At 43.4% G+C, this 22,127-nt stretch overlaps 1 protein-coding gene and 3 pseudogenes across 1 annotated transcript; 1 reads left to right on the top strand and 3 right to left on the bottom strand.

Moving 5' to 3' along the window:
* Nucleotides 1–7,388: 7,388 nt before the first annotated feature.
* On the bottom strand, nucleotides 7,389–8,471 carry LOC136463737 (pentatricopeptide repeat-containing protein At4g31850, chloroplastic-like; annotated as a pseudogene).
* A 624-nt stretch (nucleotides 8,472–9,095) lies between these two features.
* Nucleotides 9,096–12,783, bottom strand: LOC136494327 (pentatricopeptide repeat-containing protein At4g31850, chloroplastic-like). The gene has a single exon (XM_066490494.1). The coding sequence runs from the start codon at nucleotides 12,608–12,610 to the stop codon at nucleotides 9,323–9,325; it is 3,288 nt and encodes a 1,095-aa protein (XP_066346591.1). The 5' UTR covers nucleotides 12,611–12,783; the 3' UTR covers nucleotides 9,096–9,322.
* A 1,640-nt stretch (nucleotides 12,784–14,423) lies between these two features.
* Nucleotides 14,424–20,742, top strand: LOC136494316 (uncharacterized; annotated as a pseudogene).
* LOC136494306 (putative receptor protein kinase ZmPK1) lies at nucleotides 15,921–19,824 on the bottom strand (annotated as a pseudogene).
* Nucleotides 20,743–22,127: the final 1,385 nt, after the last annotated feature.

The following is a 22,127-nucleotide window of genomic DNA, read 5'->3' as shown; positions in this document are numbered from 1 at the left end:
CAAACCTATTATTAATTAGGGTTTAATCAAATGTTGCTTTATGCATAATTAAGAAATTAGTGAAGCTTTGGTGTATCTTCGAAGCATTTAATGAGATGTGTTAACTTAGCATATTAGTAGTAGAAGAGAATGCAGTAGATGACATGTGCTTGTAGCACATGTTCTTGGATGATGTGACTACCTTGTATGAGATTTGTATTATACTCTCCCCATTAAAGCAAATCATGCTCATCTACCTTGCATGTAAGCATATTCATTGTGTTCATTTCATCCGATGCACCTTTTACATAAGCACTTACGCACCTGCATCATACATGATCACAAATTGAGAACCCGGTCGTCATACCCGAGGAGCAGCTCGAGGTGCAACCGTAAGAAGTGACCGAAGCAGACGAGGAGGACGTTGAGGAACTTCTAGAGTGCCCCGATCACCGCCCGAGCTCCTTCGAGAGAGGCAAGCCCCAAAGCATTTTTTTTCTCCCCGGTTTGCGATTATTAATTAATGCTTTACTTTAATTGATGTGTTACGTTCAGGAGTTGTTTGCAACCGTTGCTGCATTATACCTTGTTTACCTTTGTTCTACTATATTCCTTATTACCCTAGTATCCACAGTCGAGTCAATGCTTAGCTGGCTTAGACCGGTAGAAGTCGGGTGATTTCCTGTCACCTGCGAGCTATAGGTGGTTATCTGGATCTGCTCGAATAACTATGTAGTCATGGTATAACTAAGTGTTAATCTGAAGTTGAGACCGGACGGAGACTTATAGGGTTTTGGACTGTAGTGCTTTCCGTCTGTGTCGATTAAGGACCGACCGTTGTTGGGCCTCGGGTCATGTTGAGCGCATGCCTTACATTTAGCTGGCCGAATAACGTACCTTTCGACCACGAAGCTAGGAGATTATTTGGGCTGAGTGGATTGCCCGTAGCGCACTGTACCGGAGCAGGTGTGGTAGGACACGGGGGCGCGATGATAAGACCGAAAGGCAGTTGGTCGGCCCCCGGGTACATGTGGTTCCTGGCAAACTCGAGATTTTTCCTAGATAGTTGACTCGATGACCGATACCTCACTTTAGCGGGTGAGTGAGGTTTGTGTAAGGAATAAATTACCAGCTGGTTAATAATCGATTCGAATCGCCATCGTTCACTGGATAGTGAACACTTGGCTTGAGTTACTTCATCGTAGTAATGTTGATGGAACACTTGGACAGTTATAATGGATATGACATTATGGAAGTTGTTAATGATCATTGGTTATCATTATTTGCTTAATCACATGCTTGCTCTAGTATAGGTGCAAATGTAGTCGATATGTTAATAATAATTAACTTGACAATAATGCTTTTGGAAAGGTTCTTGAAATGCTAAAAATACCCTTTTTGTAAAGGAGTCAGCCACCCTACTATAAAGCCCTTCATAATCCTTGGTGTCACTTTATTTTCAGTTATGTCGGGTAAGTCTAGCTGAGTACCTTCTCGTACTCAGGGTTTTGTTCCCACTTGTTGCAGATGGGTAGATGTATTATGGCTACTGTATCAACCGCCTTTATCCTACGATGGGTGATACTTAAGACCATGGGCATGGTCATTCCTTACATCTCGTCTAATGCTTTTGTGGGAGATGATCATCAGCTGGCACTGTATTTGAACTCCGTGTGAGTGTGTGTGGTTTTGAGCAAATGGCTTTCACTACTTTTATTTGAACTCGGTTTGTAATAACTATGTTTAAACTCCGATGTACCTGTGATGCGAACTTTTATGTAATATGTGATGGTGACCGCTAAACTTATTACGATCTTGGCTGGTATGTGAGTTGGTATGAATTCCTTCGTGATTTCATGGACTACCGGGTTATACGGACTTAAGTTTGCTAAATTGTCTGCTCTGGCGGGTGATTTTCTTACTTAATTTCGTATAACTGGTCGGTTCCGTTACAATTACCATTGCTGGATAAATACCAGACACGTTTGGTATCAATACCGGACACGTCCGGTATTGCCAGACAAAAAAAAACAGATTAGCTCTTTTGTCTCTCAAACACTCAAAACTCACATGGGTTGGCTTGAGCACTTATGAAACGTTATCTATCAACATGATGCATCCCTCTTAATAGTACAACATTCCTATTAGCTTAAATTTAAAGAGTACAATGAATTTAAACCTTTTGAGTTGATCTCTTTCAACCGAAGCCATGTATTTCAATCTTCATCAAGTGAGGGTGCCAACATGTCAACTTTGATCCTTTTCACTTGAGCATAGCCATCCTGAGCACGTGACTTGATTCCATTCATTAAATATGAATAACTCTAAATGCATCAAGTCACTTTCAACACTTTGTTCAATATAGATTTGATCCTCCACATCAATATGACCATCATAGCTTGATTAGTACCTCAACTAAATGCAAGTACTTTCTTCTTCACTCTAGCTAGGTTCTTTGGCCGCCAAGCCATCGCTTGCCCTTCATCCTTGCTTAGTACCTCGAAGCCTTTCCTTGCTATCTTCACCATCTCAAATCACCAAGTCAATTCTTGTGTCGAATCATCCATTCATTTGTATTGTCATCTTTTTCATTTCAATTTAGGAAGCTTCAAATATGAGACCATTCCATATGTGATCCCTCATGTCTCATCAACTAATTTTTACCGGGCTTGCTTTCACATAGTACATGGAAATCCCATAATAAATAAGCCTTTGCGTGAATTCCATTTGCATTGTTGTCTTGTGCTTGAACTAGATTGTTTATACAACAACACATCATTTTGGATTTCATTAAGTACCTGTGAGATAACCTATTACCTGTCCACACTTAGCAAATGGGTTAGACCTTTAATCATGTTGTCATTCAATCATCCAAACCCACTAAACGGCTAGATGCACTTTCATAACTAATTTGAAAGAGCAAAAATGTTCAGACTTTGTTTACCTTCAACTAGATTAGTTCCATTCATGTAAGACTAAACATCATGGCCTTTTCTATGTAGATATTTCATGTTTCTACCCAGCTATCATGTATGATAATTACTTTCTATGTTTCCAAAATAAATTAATTCCTACAGTCCGTGCAAGTCAAACTATCTTAAGTTTGACTAACTTTATAGGAAAGAGTAACAACATCTATGACATAATGAACACATTATGAAAACATATTCTTTGGTATGTCTAATGATATTAATTTGATGTCATAAATGTTGATGGGTTTTTCTAGAAATTCATTCAAAGTTTAAAAAGTTTAACTTCAGACAACTCTAAGAATCTATTTATTCAAGGGCAGAGGGAGTATAATCAACTATAAGATGGTTTCTCATTGACTTTCTCGAAAAAGTCATACATATGATAGCAATTTCCAGGACATGCATGTCATTCTTAAATGTAATATAAGCTTACATGATGCTTGTCATGTTGAATGAGTGCTCTTTTTATTGTGTTGGCATTGAAAATTTAGTCTTCCACTACGGGCATAAACTATAATACCTTTTCAAACGGTGTGAAGCATGAACAATTAAGAACTAAGACGTAGATAAGGCATGAACAATTAAGAACCGTGATGATGTTGTGTGAAGAGTGATAATTGGCTACAAAGAGAATGTTGCGAACATCATGCTCAACAATCATTTTTAGTAATAATATAACACATGTCCAAATTTTAATTATTGTGACATTATTTTATTTCTATTGTAATGTACAGATATGATACTAATGATAACAAAATAAAATCTAACGATTATTAGTTTAACTTACAAAAAAGAAAGAAGTAGCTTCAGAGAATCCGCGACAGGAGGTCAGACCACAAACAAAAGTGATGCGATGTATGAAGACAAAACTTATTAAGGTGCAAAGCCCAAAGCCATAGAGTGAGCTCGGTATATAAAAAAACACCACAATTCCATTCTAGACTCATACAAGACAATAGGTAAACACCCTACATATACATTTTATAACCACACCGCCCCTGAGCCATATCACCATTTGTTAGATTACTGATACATGCACATCAAACAAGCTACAACACACTCCAACGCATGCACACGACACCACAATAAGGAGCTACCCATAGCTAGGAACGTACTACTAACACATGGAAATGAAACACATCATAAGACCGCAGACAGAAATTAAGGAGTCTTTCATGAATCGTCTGATTCAACGCCATCCTCTCCTCCTAGTCCTCGCATGCGTCGCGCGCAGGTCTCGGGGCCTCCAGAGATGGGACTTCTCTTGTAAGCTATTGTTGTATAAATAACCTTTTTTTCTTATCTTCACTTTAGCATCTGTCAAAAATGAAACTGCTAAGGATGATTAACAACTGTTTTAACCCAATGTATGTGAAGTCCTAACATAACATTATTAGATCTCTTATGGTCTACTCCATCCTTATCGAGATAAGTTGAAGATAGTGGAGACATAACTAAGTAACTTATTTTCTATTAGTCTTCTGCTATTTATTTTGCTTTACGATATTGTTAGAACCGCGGTTCCTCCAAACATGTTTTAGGGGGTCTAGAGGATACAAGAGGTGAGAGCTTGGCGGCTATGTTTTGCAAATGAGAGTGGGAGGGAGAGACCCCTTGCCCTCATGCTCTTGGCACTATATATAGGCGACAGAAATTTACAAGCGCCCCTTAGTGGGGGTGGGTTTTAGATGCCACTCTGAGGGCACTAGTTGGGCCTCTTCTTGGGGGACTTAGCCTATATGAATATGGGCTCCCCCAATATATATGTGCTATAACTTAGTCTCTATAACTTGGCCTTGTCTTACTTGTCTTAGTGGCATCAACAGATGCTTCGTATGCAGAAAAGCCAGCCACCGCAAGGCAAACTGCAATAACATTTGCGGCAAGTGTGGGGCCAAAGTAGGTCATCACCAAGAGAATTATCGCCAATGTCACTTATGCGGAGGCTATGGCCACAACAAAAGAGAGTGCAACTATGTTTGTGACAAGTGTGGCAACCGCGGAGACCATCTAACCCAATCGTGTAACGCTCCACGATGCACCATATGCAAATAGTATGGCCACTAGGATCAATGTTGCACCGAAGGTGGAGCTTACCAGGGAAGTCCCATCTTTGTAGGCCCCCAAGATCTGCGCACGCTGCATGCGCCTCGGCCATTGTTTTCAAGATTGCCCTCAACTGCAGGAGCCCTCCTCATCAAGGACTAGGAGGAGAGGATGACATTGAATCCGACGATTAATGAAAGACTCCTTAATTTGCGTATGCTGCCTCATGATGTGTTTCATTTCCTCATGTACATTCCTCGCGATGGGTAGCTCCTTATTGTGGTATCGTGTGCATGTGTTGAAGTGTGCTGTGTATTTTTCTTAGCTTGTTGGATGTGCATGTATCAGTGATCTAACTAATGGTGTTGTGGCTTAGGGGCAGTGTGGTTATAAAATGTTGATGTAGGCTGGAATGGAATGGTGGTGTTTTCTTAGCTTGTTTGATGTGCATGCATGTCCTCGAAATTACTATCATATGTATGACTTTTTTCGAGAGTCAATGACAAACCATCTTACAGTTGATTATACTCCCTCTGTCCTTGAATAAATAGATTCTTAGAGTTGTCTTAAGTCAAACTTTTTAACTTTGACCGAGTTTCCAACATTTATGGTATCAAATTAATGTCATTACTTGCACAGATTCTAGGAATTAATTTATTTAGGAACGGAGAAAGTAATTATCATACGTGATAGCTGGGTAGAAACCTGCAATATCTACATAGAAAAGGCCACAATGTTTAGTTTTACATGAATGGAACTAATCTAGTTGTAGGTAAACAAAGTATCAACATTTTTCCTCTTTGAAATTAGTTACAATTGTGCATGATCCACATTTTTTTCTCACACCAATTTGGCGCATGATCCATGGTATGTGTTTGCGCATGAGCCTCAATTGAATGCATAGAGGCACCGTTCGGCTGGTGCAAAAACCAGCCGGAATTCACTGTTCATTGCTGAAAATCACTATTCACGTTCTCACAAATTTCTCTAGATTCATCCAGATTCCCCCAAATTTCTCCAAACGAACAGGGCCAGAGTATGTGTTTACCTAGGGACGGGCCCAATTCAATGCATGGTGAGATAAGGGCGGGCCCAATTGAATGCATGCAGTGCATTGGAGATAGGGACGGGCTCACCTTAATTATGACAATGTGGTGGCTCTGTGGAGCTGTGTGGCGTTGAGACTCATTCAATAGAAAGACTGACGGGGTAGAGTCGAAGATCCTTCTGTTGCGGTATATGCATGAAGTACTAAATGTAGACAAAATCAAAAACTAATTGCACAGTTTGATTGTACTTTGCGAGACGAACGTTTTGAGCCTAATTAGTCAATGTTTGGATAATTATTATCAAATACAAACGAAATGCTACAGTGCAGCTGGAAATCCGGCGGCGCCAACTTTGGCCGGAACTAAACACGGCCCAAGTATAGATGACCAGGCCGTTGAAAACATGTTTTCGTTCTTTAGGGATGAGGTGTTGATTGTTGTCCCATCAGTCACCTAGTGTGGTGAAATTTATGCGTTGCGTCATGTCAATCGCCTCAAAGTGTTCCCATTAAGTAAGGGGTTGTTTGGTTGCTGCAGGAACTCCTAAAATTCCTGTCACATCAAATATTTAGACACATGCATAGAGTATTAAATATAGACTAATTACAAAACTAATTGCATAACTTGCGACTAATTTGCGAGACGAATCTTTTAAGCCTAATTAGTCCATGATTCGACAGCGTGGTGCTACAGTAAACATATGCTAATGATAGATTAATTAGGCTTAAAAAAATTCATCTCGGAAATTAGCCTCCATCTATGTAATTGATTTTGTAATTAATCTATATTCAATGCTCCTTATTAGTATCTAAACATTCGATGTGATATGAATTTTAGGAGCGACTAAAGAACCAAACACCCCTTAATTTAGTTCCATACTGTTTGTGCAAAAGGGCAAGCGATGTAAAGGTGGTAACCGGTCTCTAATGGGCCATTGAAGCACAAGCATCTTGATGGGGCGATCCACGTTGAGCATGGTTGTCGGACGTGAGGACTTTGTTTTGGATGAGGATCCATGTGAAAATTGTGCATTTATTTTCTGCCTGCGCTCGCCAAATGTCGCTTGTTCTGTATCATCGGTAGGAGCCCAAGAATTATACTTTGTATGCTGAGTTGATGTTGTATTGTCCATCCGCAGTCCATTCCAAGCAATTTTATCTTCTTCACCTAGCTGTAAATGGACGTTCTGGATTAGGATCCACAGGGATGCGAATTCTTCAATTTGGATCGTGGTAGTGATCTTTCCTCTCAAGGTTCTAATCCAGTTGTTGTTTGTGAGTTCCTGTTGCACTGTTTTGTTTTTCCTCCTTACCAATTGGAAAAGGTGGGTGATAAGATTGGCTCAAGTCCAAATTCCTTTTAGTTGTAAAAAATAACACAATCCATCATTTAATCTTCAAGCTGTGCGGAGTGTGTCAATAAAAACTGTATAAGATTTCATATCTGAGCATATTCCCTGGTCGACCATCTTTTGAAAAAGCTGACAAATGTTTTCTGTGTTACAAGCTATTCCATGCCCATTAAGTAAAAAAATATTGTGGATGGTGCAATTAGGTTTGCATCCATACTTTATCATCTCATTAAAAAGATTTTCTACATCAAAAATACGGTTGCACCTACTATCCTGAGACGGAGGGAGTATATCTTTCCAGTTTTTAACAGCCAATCAAGAAGAAAACCATATGTACATGTATTGGGTAGAAGCCTTCCCTCATCAGATTATAATACAAGTTTAAAGCCTGATCTTTTTTGTTTTGTTTTGTTTTGCGAGACCATAAATGATTGCCTTAAAAGTTATAACATAAGTTGATTCAAATCCTCTGCAATCTCCTCCTAGACTTTTAGCATTTCCTCAATCCGCATTGACTTTCCTATGGCATCAAGAATCAGATTGTAAGTGAACTGAGCTGGGCCACAACCTAGTCTTTTCATTTCTGCGAACAAACTCTCAGCGATAACTCCGCCTATGGTGGGGCGCCTTTGGTGTCCCAGCATAGCAGGTCCCAAGCCCTGGTAAAGGAGGAGGGTTGTGTTAGGCGTGGCGAGCCAATGTAAAAACTTAGCCACTTAAATGGAGATGAAATATACCCAAAGACTTAGCCTTAGATAGGAGTGCTTGGAAGACAGCTATTCACGTGCCTGAACCATTGCTTCTGTTGGGTTTCAACTCTAGCCTACCCCAACTTGTTTGGGACTTAAAGACTTTGTTGTTGTTGTTGTTGTAAACTCTCAGCGATATCAATCAAGTTTTCATCCACAAAGCCACTGATAAGAGAATTATATGGGCCAGTTTTTAGTGAAACTCCAACAGCTACAGAATCTTAAGTGAGAATACTATTTACATCAGAAGTGCAGCAGCCAACAATCATGAATTCGTGGTAAAAGGCAGAAGGAAAAGATCTAACATACAAATAATGACATTCATGTTTTGGAACAAATTCACAGCGGACATGCAAGTACTCTTCTAAGATGGAACAATAAGATAGCTTATTCAGCCGCACAGCTTGAAGTGAGCATTTCTATCAAGATCTAGGTGCAACAACACTCTGCATATTGCATATTGATATTTGATAAGCTTGAAGTGATCATGGCCTCATCAACAGGGATAATCAATTTGACAAAACCTGCAGGCTAAAAGGTGACAGAAAAACACATGACCAGCTGAGGTACGGGCTCAGCTGAATGATATATGCAAGATAAGCAAGACCATTTCTTCCAACCATTGTTCTGAAAGAGTGAATTAATAACAGCAAATGGATCAATCAATTAAATGAGTATAATAAACCATAAAAAAGCATGGTGCACGATGGGAAAAACGTCTCAGAAAGCCATCACACAGTTATGTAGTATGCAGTCATGGTCAGAACGGAGTATTGTATGTCAACAAATAGAACTAGCAAAGGCAATTTTGTCAGCCTAATTCAGTAATTGAATCATAAGTAATCTTATCCACAAAATACATAACATGCCACGTTAATAGCAGCAGAAACCACTATTATCGCAAAACCTGTAGCTGTACTGCAAGTCAATCTATTTCATGACAGACAGGTGAATTCGGTAGGTGTGATTGCTTTCAACACGACAGTGAAATGGACCACATGGTAACATTATCTGTATATTACATAAATTTCTGCTAGTAAGAATGGAACAATAATGTAGAACAAGATATCGATCCTCAGATATGTTAAAAGTATTGGCTAATATCTACAGTTGATCATTTTCGCACTATGGACAAAACTATACAGAAATAACTTCATACTATAACTAATTTCTCAGTCACAATTGATTTGGAAGTTGCATATAAGTGCTAGAATTAGGCTGGCACCCTCCAACAATCATCTGACCATAGGCAGCATATGCATTATCGGTGCTGCCAGAAACACTGTAACCCCTGATAAGGGCATTATATGTGAAAACATTAGGTTTCCATCCTTTTATCAGTAGTTCTTCATACATTTGCGCAGCTTCAGCAGCTTTCCCTGCTTTCCCTAAGTGGAGAATTAGTGAATTGTATGTGTACAAGTTTGGGATAATCCCTTTCTTCTTCATCTCGTTGAAGAGACAGACTGCTTCCTCTATTCTTTCAGATTTTCCAAGACCATCAATGAGCAAATTATAGATGATAAGATCAGGTTCAAGTCCTAATTCTAGTAGCCGTCTAAAGTAAGACAAACCATCATTTAATCTTCCAGCTGTGCAGAGGGTATCAATAAGAACTGTATAGGATTTTATATCTGGGTTTATTCCCTGCTCAACCATCTTTTCAAAAATCTGACAAACGTTTTCTGTGTTGCCAGCTATTCGATGTCCATTCAGTAGAATATTGTAGATGGTGCAATTAGGTTTGCATCCATACTCTAGCATCTCATTAAAAAGATTTTCAGCATCCACCATCTTTCCAGCTTTTAACAACCCATCGAGAAGAGGACCATAAGTACATGGTGTTGGGGAGAAGCCTTCGCTCATCAGATTGTAGTACAAGTCTATAGCCTGTTCCAATCTTTTCGATTTTATGAGACCTGAAATGATAGTGTTATAAGTAACATAAGTTGATTCATATCCCTTACGATGCATCTCCGCTTGGACTTTTAACATTTCCTCAATCCGCATCGATTTCCCCATGGCATCAAGAATCAAATTGTAAGTGAACTCATCTGGGCCACATCCTAGTCTTTTCATTTCAGTGAACAAGTCTTCAGCGATATCAATCAGGTTTTCATCCACAAGGCCACGGATAAGAGAGTTATATGAACCAGTTTTTAGTGAAACTCCAAGACCTTTAAACTTATTGAAGAGTTGATGTGCTTCAAGAGCTTTCTTGTGCTTGCAGAGGTGCCTAATCAATGGGCATAAAAAGAAATCATTCAGCAGAATTCCCCTAGATGCTATGTTTTCAGCAAACTCGATCGACTTTTCCAAACCAGCCTTGTTCAGTATCCCTTCCATCAGTGAATGGAATGAAGACTTGTCCATGTTACAATCAGCCTTCAAAATGTATTCCTTCACAGTATGCAGAGCTTCCTTCATCAACCCATTTTTCACAAAACTTGGGAGGATAGTACACAGTGTTGCATAATCCGGAGCAAGAATCTTTTTCATTTGACAAAACATCCTGAATGCTTCTTCAAATCTTTCCTCTTTAATAAGGCCATACATGACAGTGTTATAAGATGAGAGGTCAGGTGTGCAACCTTTCTCAGTCATACTGTAAAGCATATCTATTGCACAGTTCACCTCCCCATTTTTGCTGAGACAATCAAGAACCGTGTTGTACGTAATTAAATTAGGTGGATGAATGCTATGGGTCATTTCTTCGAGCAGATGCATTACCTCCTTAACTTTGCCTTCTCTTCCTAATCCTGACAAAAGTGTGTTGTACGTACCATTAGTGGGCTCAATTTTCATTTCTTTCAATTGATGGAAAAGTTGCCATGCTTCATTTCCCTTGCCTCCCTTGTAGAGCGTATCAATCAATGAATTCAACGCAAGAACATCAGGAACACATCCAGTTTCCACCATGTCAGAAAAAAATTTCATAGCTTCATCAGCCTTTGATGCCTTACTGCAACATTTGATCATCATTGTGTAGGTGATAGTGTCTGGAGAAACTCCCATCGCTTTTAATTCATAAAAGACCCTTTTCGCCATTCCAAGTCTGCCAGATCTAGCAAGACTACACAAAACAGCATTAGCAGCAGCAACATCGGGAACGATCCCTTTGCTCTTCATGTGCTCATATCTTTGTATTGCTTTCAAAGATTGACCAGATTTTCCATAGTAATTAATGAAGAGGACATGTGTGTAGCCATTTGGACTAGGACCACAAGCATTCGTATGGTTGAAGAGCTCCAGAGCACGGTCAAACATATCAGCTTTCAGAAAGCCAGATATTAAGGAGTTATATGAATACTGCTCAGGCGATATACCCTTTTCCTTCATCTCATCAAACACAGCCAAAGCTTCATCAAGCCTACCAACTTGGCATAATGCATCCACAACTGCGGTATAAGAAACAATATTGTCGTTATACCCATCAGCTACCATGGCATTCCAAATTTCGACAACTGATTGCGAGTCACCACTGTCACCACACTTGTCTAAGAGAGTGATGTAAGTGACACGATCAGGTTTCTGATCACTCGCTTTCATCTTCCAAAACACATCCTTGGCGTCACTGAGCCGACCGGCATCACAGAGAACCTGTATAACCACAGTATGTGTGACGACATCTGGTTTGCACCCTGAATCCTCCATCTTACCAAGAATCTGATATGCCTCGTCAAACCTCGCGGCCTGCCCAAGAACCCGAATGCAGATGGTGTAGCTATACACGTTTGGCTTGACGCCGCGGGCCTCCATCTCGCTCAGCAACCAGAGAACCGTATCGACATCCCTATTCTTCCCTAACGCCACCATCAGCACGGAGTACGTCCTCACACTCGGTGAGATGCCGTCCTCCACCATCGCCTTGTAAACCTCCATGGCCTCCGCGTCGAAGCCGGACTTGACGAGGAAGTAGATCAAGCCATTGTACGTGTAGGCGTTGAGGGACATCCCCGCCTCCCTCATCACCGGCAGGGCCGACGGCGCGCTGCGGAGCCCGCCCTGGACGCCGACGCCGCTGAAGATGGTGGCGAAGGTGCCGACGTTGGCCTTGACGATCTGCTTCTGCATTAGGTCGAACACCTGCGCCATGTCCCCGACCCGGCCGTGGGCGCGCATCAGCTCCAGCATGTAGTTGCACGACTCCGTCGTGTGGACCGCCGTGGGCTGCCGCGCCGCGGCCGTGAAGAGCTCCAGGGCCTCGGCGGGGCCGGCCGCCGACCGGAGCATGTGGACGACGCTCTCCGCCGCGCCCGCGGCGGCCCGCCGTTCGTGAACCCGGGGCGGCGGCGCTGGCGGGGCCGACTGGCGGCAGCCGGCGCGGCCGCCTCGCCGCCGCTTCGGCGGAGCTACCAGGAGCCCAGTGGACGGAGCCCCGGTGTTACCGGACCTTGAGGTCCTCGACGGCGCCGGTCGCGAGGCGCCGGCGCCGCTTAGGACGCCTGAGCAGCAGAGCTCCATGGCCGCTCCACACGGCAGCAATGGCGAGCAGAGCAGCGATGAGCTCAACTGGGAAACCCGGAATCGGTTACGTGCTTGTGGCTTGGTCGTTAGACCGCTGATCCCGCCGCGGTGATGGCGGAGGAAAATGGAGAGGGATATGGCTTCTCAATGCGGATAACGCAGATACTTGGTTCCTGACTCCTAAACCAGTGATCCCGACACCTGTATCTTTTTCCACTATCATATCATCTTTGGGGTGGGGATAGTAAAGGAAGACGGACGAAGGAAAATAATATTTTTCTAGTATATAATATTTTTTAATATACTCTCGGTCCTTTTTTAGGTAGGGATAGAAATGCAAAACGAAAGAATTTTTTTGTTTCACTCTCTTTATTCTAAATTATAAAAAGTTTTATTTTTCTAAAACATAGCTCTTCGGCTTACCCCATATTCGGTTTGTTCGGCTTCTTTTTTTTTCAGCCGGAACAGTGTTTTTCTCTCCCAACAATTCAACCATAACAGTGTTTTTCAGTCATATTCAGCCAAAATTCTGCCAGCCGAACAGGGCCTATATGATATTGCTCGAGCGAGGGTGTCCAGTCGTCTTGACGCTGCATGGCCTAGTTCACCTCGCTGCTCCCGCTCGCACCACTCGCTCACACCAGCGACGCGTGCCCCGCAGGCCCCTCCGGTCGCCCGCCCCGTTCGTTGTGCGCCCCGCCAACGCGGATTCGCCGTCTCCACCGAGCCTCGTGCTTGGAATCGCGCCTCGCGCCCGGACTAGCGCCGCCCTCCACGGCCGCACACGTCATCCGCTTGCTGTGACCACTGCCGAGGCTCGTGCCTCGCGCCCGGACTAGCGCTGCCATCCGCGTTACTCCATGGCATCGAACTCCACGCCTGCATCGAGCTCTGCGTCGACGAGCCTTTTGCAACCATATGTTTCACGCATTTCACCTGTATGTTTCATGTGTTTCATCTGTATGTTTCATGTGTTTCATCTGGATGTCACAAAATGATCTGGTGTTGCATACATTGCAATAGCTACACACGTATATTTCAAGTGTATGTTCCACATGTTTCAGTTGTTTCAGACGTATGTTGTAAATGTATATTCCAAATGTTTCAGCTGTTTCAGACGCATGTTGCAAGTGTTTCATCTGGATGTTGCAATGACTATTCAGGTATGTTTAAAGAGTATACTGCATATGTTGCAACGGTCGGACGGATGTTGCAGAGGAGATGAGACATTACGACGGGGAAGGGGCACGGGGAAGGGGCACGACCGAGATAGAGCGCGGTAGAGGACGGGGGCGCGGCGGGGGATGGCGCCGCGATGAGGGGAGGAGCGTGGTGCGGTGGGGGAAGGAGCGCGACATGGCGGGGATGGAGCGCGGCGGTCTTGACGCGGGTGCGCAGCCGGGATGGGTTTGAGGCGCGGGAATGGGTCGCCTGTGGCCGGACTTAGTCGCTGGCGCGAGATGGGTCGTGGACGCGATCGCTGGCGCGAGATTTGTGTGAGCGCGGAGGTGTCCGATAGGCCACGGGTGCAGGCGTCTTAGCTGCATCCAGACGTCCGAATGCTAGCCCCGCCCTTTACTATATCTAAGTATATAATAAAAACAATGTATCAAAGGAAAACGTGTTATAATTTGTAATGGAAGACGTATTAATTTGTGGATACAATTAGAAAAGTTGAGATAAAAAATTAGAACGTGCGAGCATACGGAAACAAATAAATGTGGACAAAAACAAAAAAATAAAGTCATAATCACGTAAATTCACTGGACGCAACGTGCGTTGGATTCATCATGTCAGGGTTCCTCCATGAGCTCTTGCAGCCTTTGGTTGGATTCATCATTCATCTTCGTGGCTTGTTGACCATGGAAGTAAGCGATCTGATAACGTTACGAGTCTAACCAAACAAAGTGAGCTATCGCCGTTACGGCAACAGATACGCTGTGGTATTTGGCTTCGCGCTTCGCCCCGCACCAGGTTCGCCTGCTCTGCCTCTTTGGTGCCTGCGAGAAAAGCGTCGAAGCATGCGGGCGACAACGCCGGAGGCGAGGCGCTATGCGCGTTGGCTTTTCCCGACCCTATCTCCACTGCCTCCGCCTCCCTACATGCTCCGTACGCCCGTACAACGTCTTGGAGAAGATGGCAGATTCCGTGCTTGTGCTGCGGCTAGGATAAAGAAGAGGCCGGGCGTCCATCTCCTCCCACTCGAGCAGGTGAAGTGATCATCATAGTGGAAGTGGGTTCAGTTTGGTTTTTGTCCTCCCGTGCTTTGGCCTGATGGCCTCCCAACGAATATGCATGTCATGTGTTTGATGAAATGGTCATAAGAGTGCTCATGTTTATTTCATACAAGTTTAGAGCTCCCTCAGCATATAGTGTGCCTCGATTTTACTTCCTCCTTTGGACTGCAGACACAATCTTTGATAACCTCTTGCTTAATTTGATCAGTTGCTAATAACGGTTCATTCCTGTGAGTCTACACTTCTTTTGTGCTTTGTTTGAGCCAAAATTCACATTCTTGCCACCTGTCATGCTACATGAGCAATCTGGCACCACTTGTTCTCCATATTGAAATGATGGTAAAAGGCAATTATGCACCATAGCGAACTTTGTATGGTATAAACCTTCCCGATTTTGCCAAATTACTTGGATATATTATCATATCAATTCCCCTAATTTGCAGCACTAATCATGCGCACCGAGTTGTATTGCAAATTATTGAGATCTATGTAGCAAGGGTTAGCTTATTTAAATAGACTTGTATTACAAATTGTTGTGATGCATATAGTAAGTAGTTTTAGAGTTTCCAGTATACTAAAAGCACTTCGCCGGTCACTGTTTTGATGCATAGTTACTGTAACTGATTTACATTCAGAAAAAAAGGTCATTACATAGACAAAATTCATCATATGGGCTTTTGACAAAATAAATAAAGTCCTCTCTGAGTAGCATGTATAAGCCTGATAACTGAACAGGTAGCAGTTAGTAAATGTCTGTGATGCTGTTAACTCTTTTGGTCTTCAGAATGGAGCAAATGCAGGTGTTGCCTCTAATGCATCTATTTCTCTCACGCATTGCAGGCTGTCCCCGAGGGGGCAGAGCAGTCAAGTTTGCTGAAAGTAGACCTTCAAGAAGTTTTCAGAACAGAAGGGTTCTATACTGTATCATTTAGCTTCCCCCTATTAAGGATGACATGAGTTACAGAGACATTGCAGCAGTCTATTCTGCAGGTAAAGAGTACTCTATATGCAATTATTCAATGCAAGCAGTTCCTCATTTTCTGTGTATATTTTGCAGACCTCTCCAACAGCTACCTGAGTCGGTTCACAAAAGCTAAGCAAGGATGGGACACCTAGGATACATCTTTTGTTGTCTGTATTTCCTCACTGTTATGATGTCATCTAAGGAAGAGGAGCAAGGTAGCATCCTGCTCAACCACTTACCCTTGATCGTAGAAGCTCTTGCACAATCTAAAAACTATATTTCGCTTTGCATCAAAGCTAGTCTATAAGCTTTATATTTGGCTGTATATATTGCTTGTCTAGTAACTGAATCTTTGCATTTACAATACCAAATCTTTGATTCTCATATTGCTATAAGATAACTTAAACCATACAATCCTGCTTTGCTGTTTTTGAAAAATTGCACGGTCATTTTTGAGAGCAACGGACTTGACCCTATCTTCCCTACCGATCATACATGAGTGTCAAATCTTATTCAAAGCATAAAAAAATACATTAATGGACTACTAACAATATTTGCAAAGCACGAATCACATAAATCACCTGTCCCGCTCTACGGATGGCCTATTGACATGTTGCGCGTGGCAACGTTGTGGGGTTTTCTCTAGTTTTATATTAAGTTCATTCACATCTACATTGTACAAGAGGCATATAAGATATAAGGAAACTTGTTCTACCTGACAGATGATTTTGTGTCAATGTTTTTTCCACTTGCATATCTTAACATGTTGTGCATGTTTGAATCTTGGAAAATTATATGCCAGTCTATATTTAAGAGGAAAAATAGGTTTAAACATGACTTTACTGTTGTTTTACTTTAATTAGATAGTGATCTTGTTTCCAGCAAAATGTTTTTTTTTCTGGTACCGAACTTTCACATATTTCGTTTCCCTTCATTTTGGTCCTCCAGATTTTATACTCTGTAGCTATTTTTTTTCTACTGAAGGAGTGCAAACTCGCTCATAACAGATTATGTACTTGTATTGTATTATTTCATTTGCTTGGATTGTGAATTTTCTTCTCTTTTTGGGTGTCAAAATGAAAATGAATATAGCTGGAATAGTTTCAAACTACTTTTATAATGCCTGCAACTGTTTTCCTTCTTTTTTGTCAATTCACCTAGAGATGTGCTTTGTGCTTCATAAAAGAGGTTGCACATATTCAAGTAAAATACCAAAAACAGTGCAGGCACAATACCTATATAAGAAATGTGCTAGCAGAAAGCAATCAATAGTAGGAAAAAACAAAGAAGATGACTGGAGAAATTTTAGTCAATAGCAGTACATAAGCGTATATTATTTGAGAAAAGTACTTAAGCATACACATAAACAGCCACACAATGAAGGCTACAAAACTATACTTCAATAGCTCTCATTCTGCTTAATGTTTCCACCTATTGGGCATTTCCATTATGTAGAACGTCATCCTAGCACATGCTACACGATTCATCAGCTAAAAGGAGCATTTGCACTATAGATTCCATCGTTGGCCTTTTGCTTCTGTCTTCATCCACGCATGAGACAGCCAATTTGATTAGTGTTCTTACCTGCATGTAGTTGAATTGGCCACTCAGCCTGCAATCCACAACCTCGGCAATTGAAGAGGGTTCCTCTTTATCCAACATAAGAGCTAGCATGGCTACATACTTCCTAAGCACCTTATGCACCTCCTCATTAGCAGCTAGAGCCATGTCGAGAACTCGTCTTCCCAAGACTAGCTCAAGAAGCACAACCCCATAGCTATACACGTCAACCTTGGCCGTGATCTGGAGGCTGCTGATCCACTCTGGAGCCATGTAACCTATGGTTCCTCGAACTCTTGACACATTCTGGTTAGAGGAACCTCTGTTCAGCAGCTTCGCCAACCCAAAGTCAGCAATCTTAGGTTCTAGATTCCGATCCAACAGTATGTTCTCTGGCTTCACATCACAGTGTATTACCCACTCAAGACATTCATGGTGAAGATAAGCCAAACCCTTTGCCACGCCTAACGCAATATTAAACCTCTGCCTCCACTCTAGCAGAATGTGGTCTTTGAATAGGACATTAGCTAATGATCCATTCTCAATATACTCGGTGACCAACATCCTGTGTGAGCTTTCAGAGCAAACCCCCCATATCCTTACTAGATTCATATGATTAATCCTCCCAATTATGCGCAGTTCTGCTTGAAACTCCTCCTCGCATTGCCTTACGTTTTCCAGCATCTTAACAGCAACTGCTCGATTGTCATCCAAGACTCCCTTGTAGACAATCCCTGAGCCTCCTTTTCCAAGCTCATCTTTGAACTTTCTTGTTGCTTTAACCAACTCTTTATAACTGTATCTTCTGAAATTACTGGTCAAGGCCTTGTAGCCTTCCTCAACTGCTTGTATTTCAGACGCTCCTACCTCCCATCTCAAAACAAAGCACCATGCGGATGCAATGAAGAAGGCTTCAAGAACAAAAATTGAACCTGCAAACCCATAGAAGTAAAACCATTTTGCTTCCCCCTGGCTGGACTTGTGAATCTCCGGAAATAGTTCCATCGTTGATGCGCTCATCTGGCCACAGTCAGGATGTTGCTTTCTTGGTGAAATAAGCACATTGGTTTGGGGAACTGAAATACCTGAAATATTCACGCCCGCTGGTAGCTTGAGATACATCATGGGCGTCGATATTGTAGGTGCCGTGTATGCCTTCCCATTATAAAGGAAAGCCTTTGGATAGCATGTCCCTGTTCCTTGCTGGTACTGAAAGCCTTTGCAGGTGCAGTCCGTCCTACATATGTTCTTGCAAGCCTGCAAGGATACATGCTCAACATGCCGCTGATCGGATCCCCAAAAGTCGGTGCCTGGAAGTCGCAAGAACTTGACAGGTTGCGCTTTCTTAGCAGTACAGACAATGTCTACTACAGGTCTACAGCCTTGGCTCCAATTACCAGGTTGGCTCAGCACGTAACCTGGTGGGCAAGAGCATGTAGGTGTAGGAAAGTAGTGGCAGATCCCATTCGGACCACACAAGCCATGAATATTGCAAGGCTGAGACACTGCAATCCAGGAAACCGACCATCTGCCATCTGAATCATTCAAGCTGTAGAGTCGGAGATTACCATCGGGGTCCAGAGTAAGCCTTCTTTTGATCCCAACACCTTCATCAGAGGCAACAAGTGGCTGCTGGTTGGCGAAATCACTTGAAAAAAATCTGCCAGTATCATCTATAAACCCAAGCCTTGTACTGTTATACCGATTCCTGTCATTCTGATACTCTCCGTTGTCAGGGTTTGGCCAATATATTTCATGGACACCAGCATCATCATAAATGAGGGACAGTATCGATGAATCCGTGAAATGGAACATGTAGGGACCTGAAACATGCAGATGAGTGGTGGAAATCAGCGTCGTTGTTGAAGTGATGTGTTGGGTCGGCAGGAGGGTGTCTGTTGGTGAATCGAAGCTCTGCCACACAACCATGCCGCTGGAGTTCGCCATGACTAGGTTTCCAGTGTCCAGGAGCTTGGCGTACTGCACGCCCACCAGGTCTCCTTCTGCTTGCCACACCACTGTGCCGTCGTAGTCCGTGAGAACCATGGCACCGTCCTTCCGCAGGGTGACCACCGACCCCCTGGCATGCACGGGGCGGCCACGGTTTGCGGTCCAGACGACCGTCTTGTTCGCCGAGTTGGCGTACCATATCGAGAAGGTGAAGGCGCTGTCATAGATGCTGTGGAAGCCGCAGACAAAAGTGCCTTCTGGCGATTGCAGAACGTCGGTCTGGTGCTCCTCGACAGAGAGCGAGGATCCCAGGAGTAGAGTGTCGTGAGGCGCGGCACTCGAGTGGAGGGGAAGCAGTGATAGTAATAGCAGGATCATGAAGAAGGTTGCCATGGCTGAGTCTGAACAGATGGTTGGCCTGATGAGGGGACTGCTTCTTGAGGTCTTATGAGATCAAGTTGCACTTCTCCATTCTCCTCTATGGATGTGTCCTTAGGCATGAAGGACACGTCTGTTTAACATACTTGACCAAGGACTCTTCGTTCTACTCTATGGTTGTGTCCTTATGTGACCAAGGACACTAATCTATTCAGGATCATTGCATATCCAGTTACTCCTCATATGTTTAACATGGTTAGGTGGAGTCAATGATGCACTGCCTTTCTGCTAATATCTGATTTATGCATTATTTGGTCTCTTGAACATCATATTGCTGCTTAATTGGTCTATCAGTTGTTAATTAAAACTGTACTACTTTGAAGTTCGAACAGGAGGCAGGTTTTGAAAGGAGAAATTTCCAGGGCTTAGCTGCTGTTCCTGGTCAAATCCGGACAGCTACAAGTTCAACAATAAACACTACATGTTGAGTTGTCTACTTCTGTACAGGCTGGATTCCATCAAGCAGCGACGGAGGCAGCGGTGGGGCTAGGGGGGCTCTAGCCCCCCCTACCGATCCTGGGCACGTAGAGCCCCCCAAAATCCTTCCTTGAATTTTTATGCATATATGTATTAGGTAGGAGGGGCTAAGGTTAAGAGAAGATAAAAAAACCTCTATTCTTTTGTTTAGCTCCTCCTAAATTTTTTTCTGGCTTCGTCCCTGCCACCGAGAGTGATGCTGTTTGTATGGATCAGACGATGAGACGAAGATCCAGTGCTGTCTTCTCTTCTCTTCTTTTGCACCTGTCAACCTACGGGGACTCTGATATAGAGATTCATGCGAGTTTTCGGAACCTATTAATCTCAATGTGGAGTCGTAATCTGGGGACATTAAGAGATGACTGTTTTTTTTCCTTCTTTTTTTTTTCTTATTAAACAGAGTTCGTGGGAACATTGTCTTGGATTGAAAATTTTGTTCCTGGCATTCACATTGTTGAATGGATCTTTTGCTGAATGTGCTCTGATTAGAGCTGTTAATTTATTTTTTTCCCTTTACTTTCATTCCACTATTGTCTGTTGTGTTGAATCTGTATCATGTTTACTGTTGTTCCAATCATTGCTGCTTCAAACAAGGTACCTCATTGTCAGGCCAGTCTTGTCCAAGTTTAATTTATGACATAGAATCTTAGAGCCATGTTGGTATTCAGGCCTAGAATTTAGAATTGGCATTGGTAGCCGATAATTCTATTGTTTGGATGGCTTTGGTATTGGCATGTGGAAATGGGCTCCAATACCACGAGGCATTTGGTCCACCTGCGCAGCCTCGCCCACAATACCGAGCCCACCCCCTCCGTATTCATCTGAAGCGGTGCTCCCCTTTCTTCCCCATGCGACGTGACCTTCCTCTGCGCCCGTGAAAAAAGAGCCGGGTCGAGCTCCCTCTCTCGCGAGCTCGCTCCCCCATGGCGGCCTCACTTGCTCCCTTCTCGCTCGCTCCCCCATGGCAGCCTTGCGCGTGACCCCTCCGTCTTGCTTGCCATGCGCCCTGCCGGCGATGCGGGCCCTAGATTCGTCACCGGTGCCGGGAGCAATACGCCCGCTCGACCACGGAGGTTCCTCGGGGCCTGAGGTTTCTGCTCGCGACCCCTTCCTCTTGCTCTCCATGCCCGGGTCGAGCTCCCCCATGGCGGCCTCGCTCGCTCCTCTTGCTGTTGGCGAGCCGCCGGGGTCGAGCCCCCCCATGGTGGCCTCGCTCCCCCTACTATTGGCGCGCACGCCATGGATGCCGCCGTCGGTCTCCCCCGCGGTCGATCTCCCACCGAGGTCGCGCTCCGCCCGCCATGAACGCTGACGACGGGTCTTGTCCTAACTGCAGGGTGTGAGAGAGTTTCAATTCTATGGTTTTACATCTAGGTATTGGACTTGAGCTACTTGCTAGGATTCCAAAAAACAATTCAATGGTCATCCAAACAATGATATTCGAATTGTGGCCATTTCAATACCATGGTTGCTTTGGTATTAAACCCAATTTAATTCCAACCCCCTTAATATCTACATCCAAACGGACCTTAGGGTGTTTGGATAGGATTATAGTCTTGAGATTTCTTCTATCCGGATTCTTAAAATCCCTACGGATCCTTCAGTAGGTTTTAGTTTTCGTTGATCCTTGCTCTTTTAGGTTTGGTTTCTGGCATCATCGACGAGGTGGTCCGACGATGACGCACTGGGATAAGGTCTCTCCGGCCTTTTCCTACCTCGTCGACGTTCGATCTGGTGTTGGTGAAGGACCAGTGAGAGTTTGGTCTGTCAGATCTGTTGGTTCTCTTCATATCTTAGTGGCAGTTCATATGTTTATCAAGGAAAGTAGTCAGATGGTTTTCTTTACGTCAATTTCGACCTCTTCTTTTGGTCTATTCTATTGCAAGAC

Source organism: Miscanthus floridulus, chromosome 1 (assembly GCF_019320115.1).
Source record: "Miscanthus floridulus cultivar M001 chromosome 1, ASM1932011v1, whole genome shotgun sequence".
In the NCBI taxonomy this organism is placed as follows: Eukaryota; Viridiplantae; Streptophyta; class Magnoliopsida; order Poales; family Poaceae; genus Miscanthus; species Miscanthus floridulus.
This window is presented reverse-complemented; position numbering and strand designations above follow the sequence as displayed.

What these genes read in the sequence shown, in the direction of transcription:
- LOC136494327 (XM_066490494.1), bottom strand. Translation starts at nt 12,610, where the DNA reads ATGGAGCTCTGCTGCTCAGGCGTCCTAAGCGGCGCCGGCGCCTCGCGA.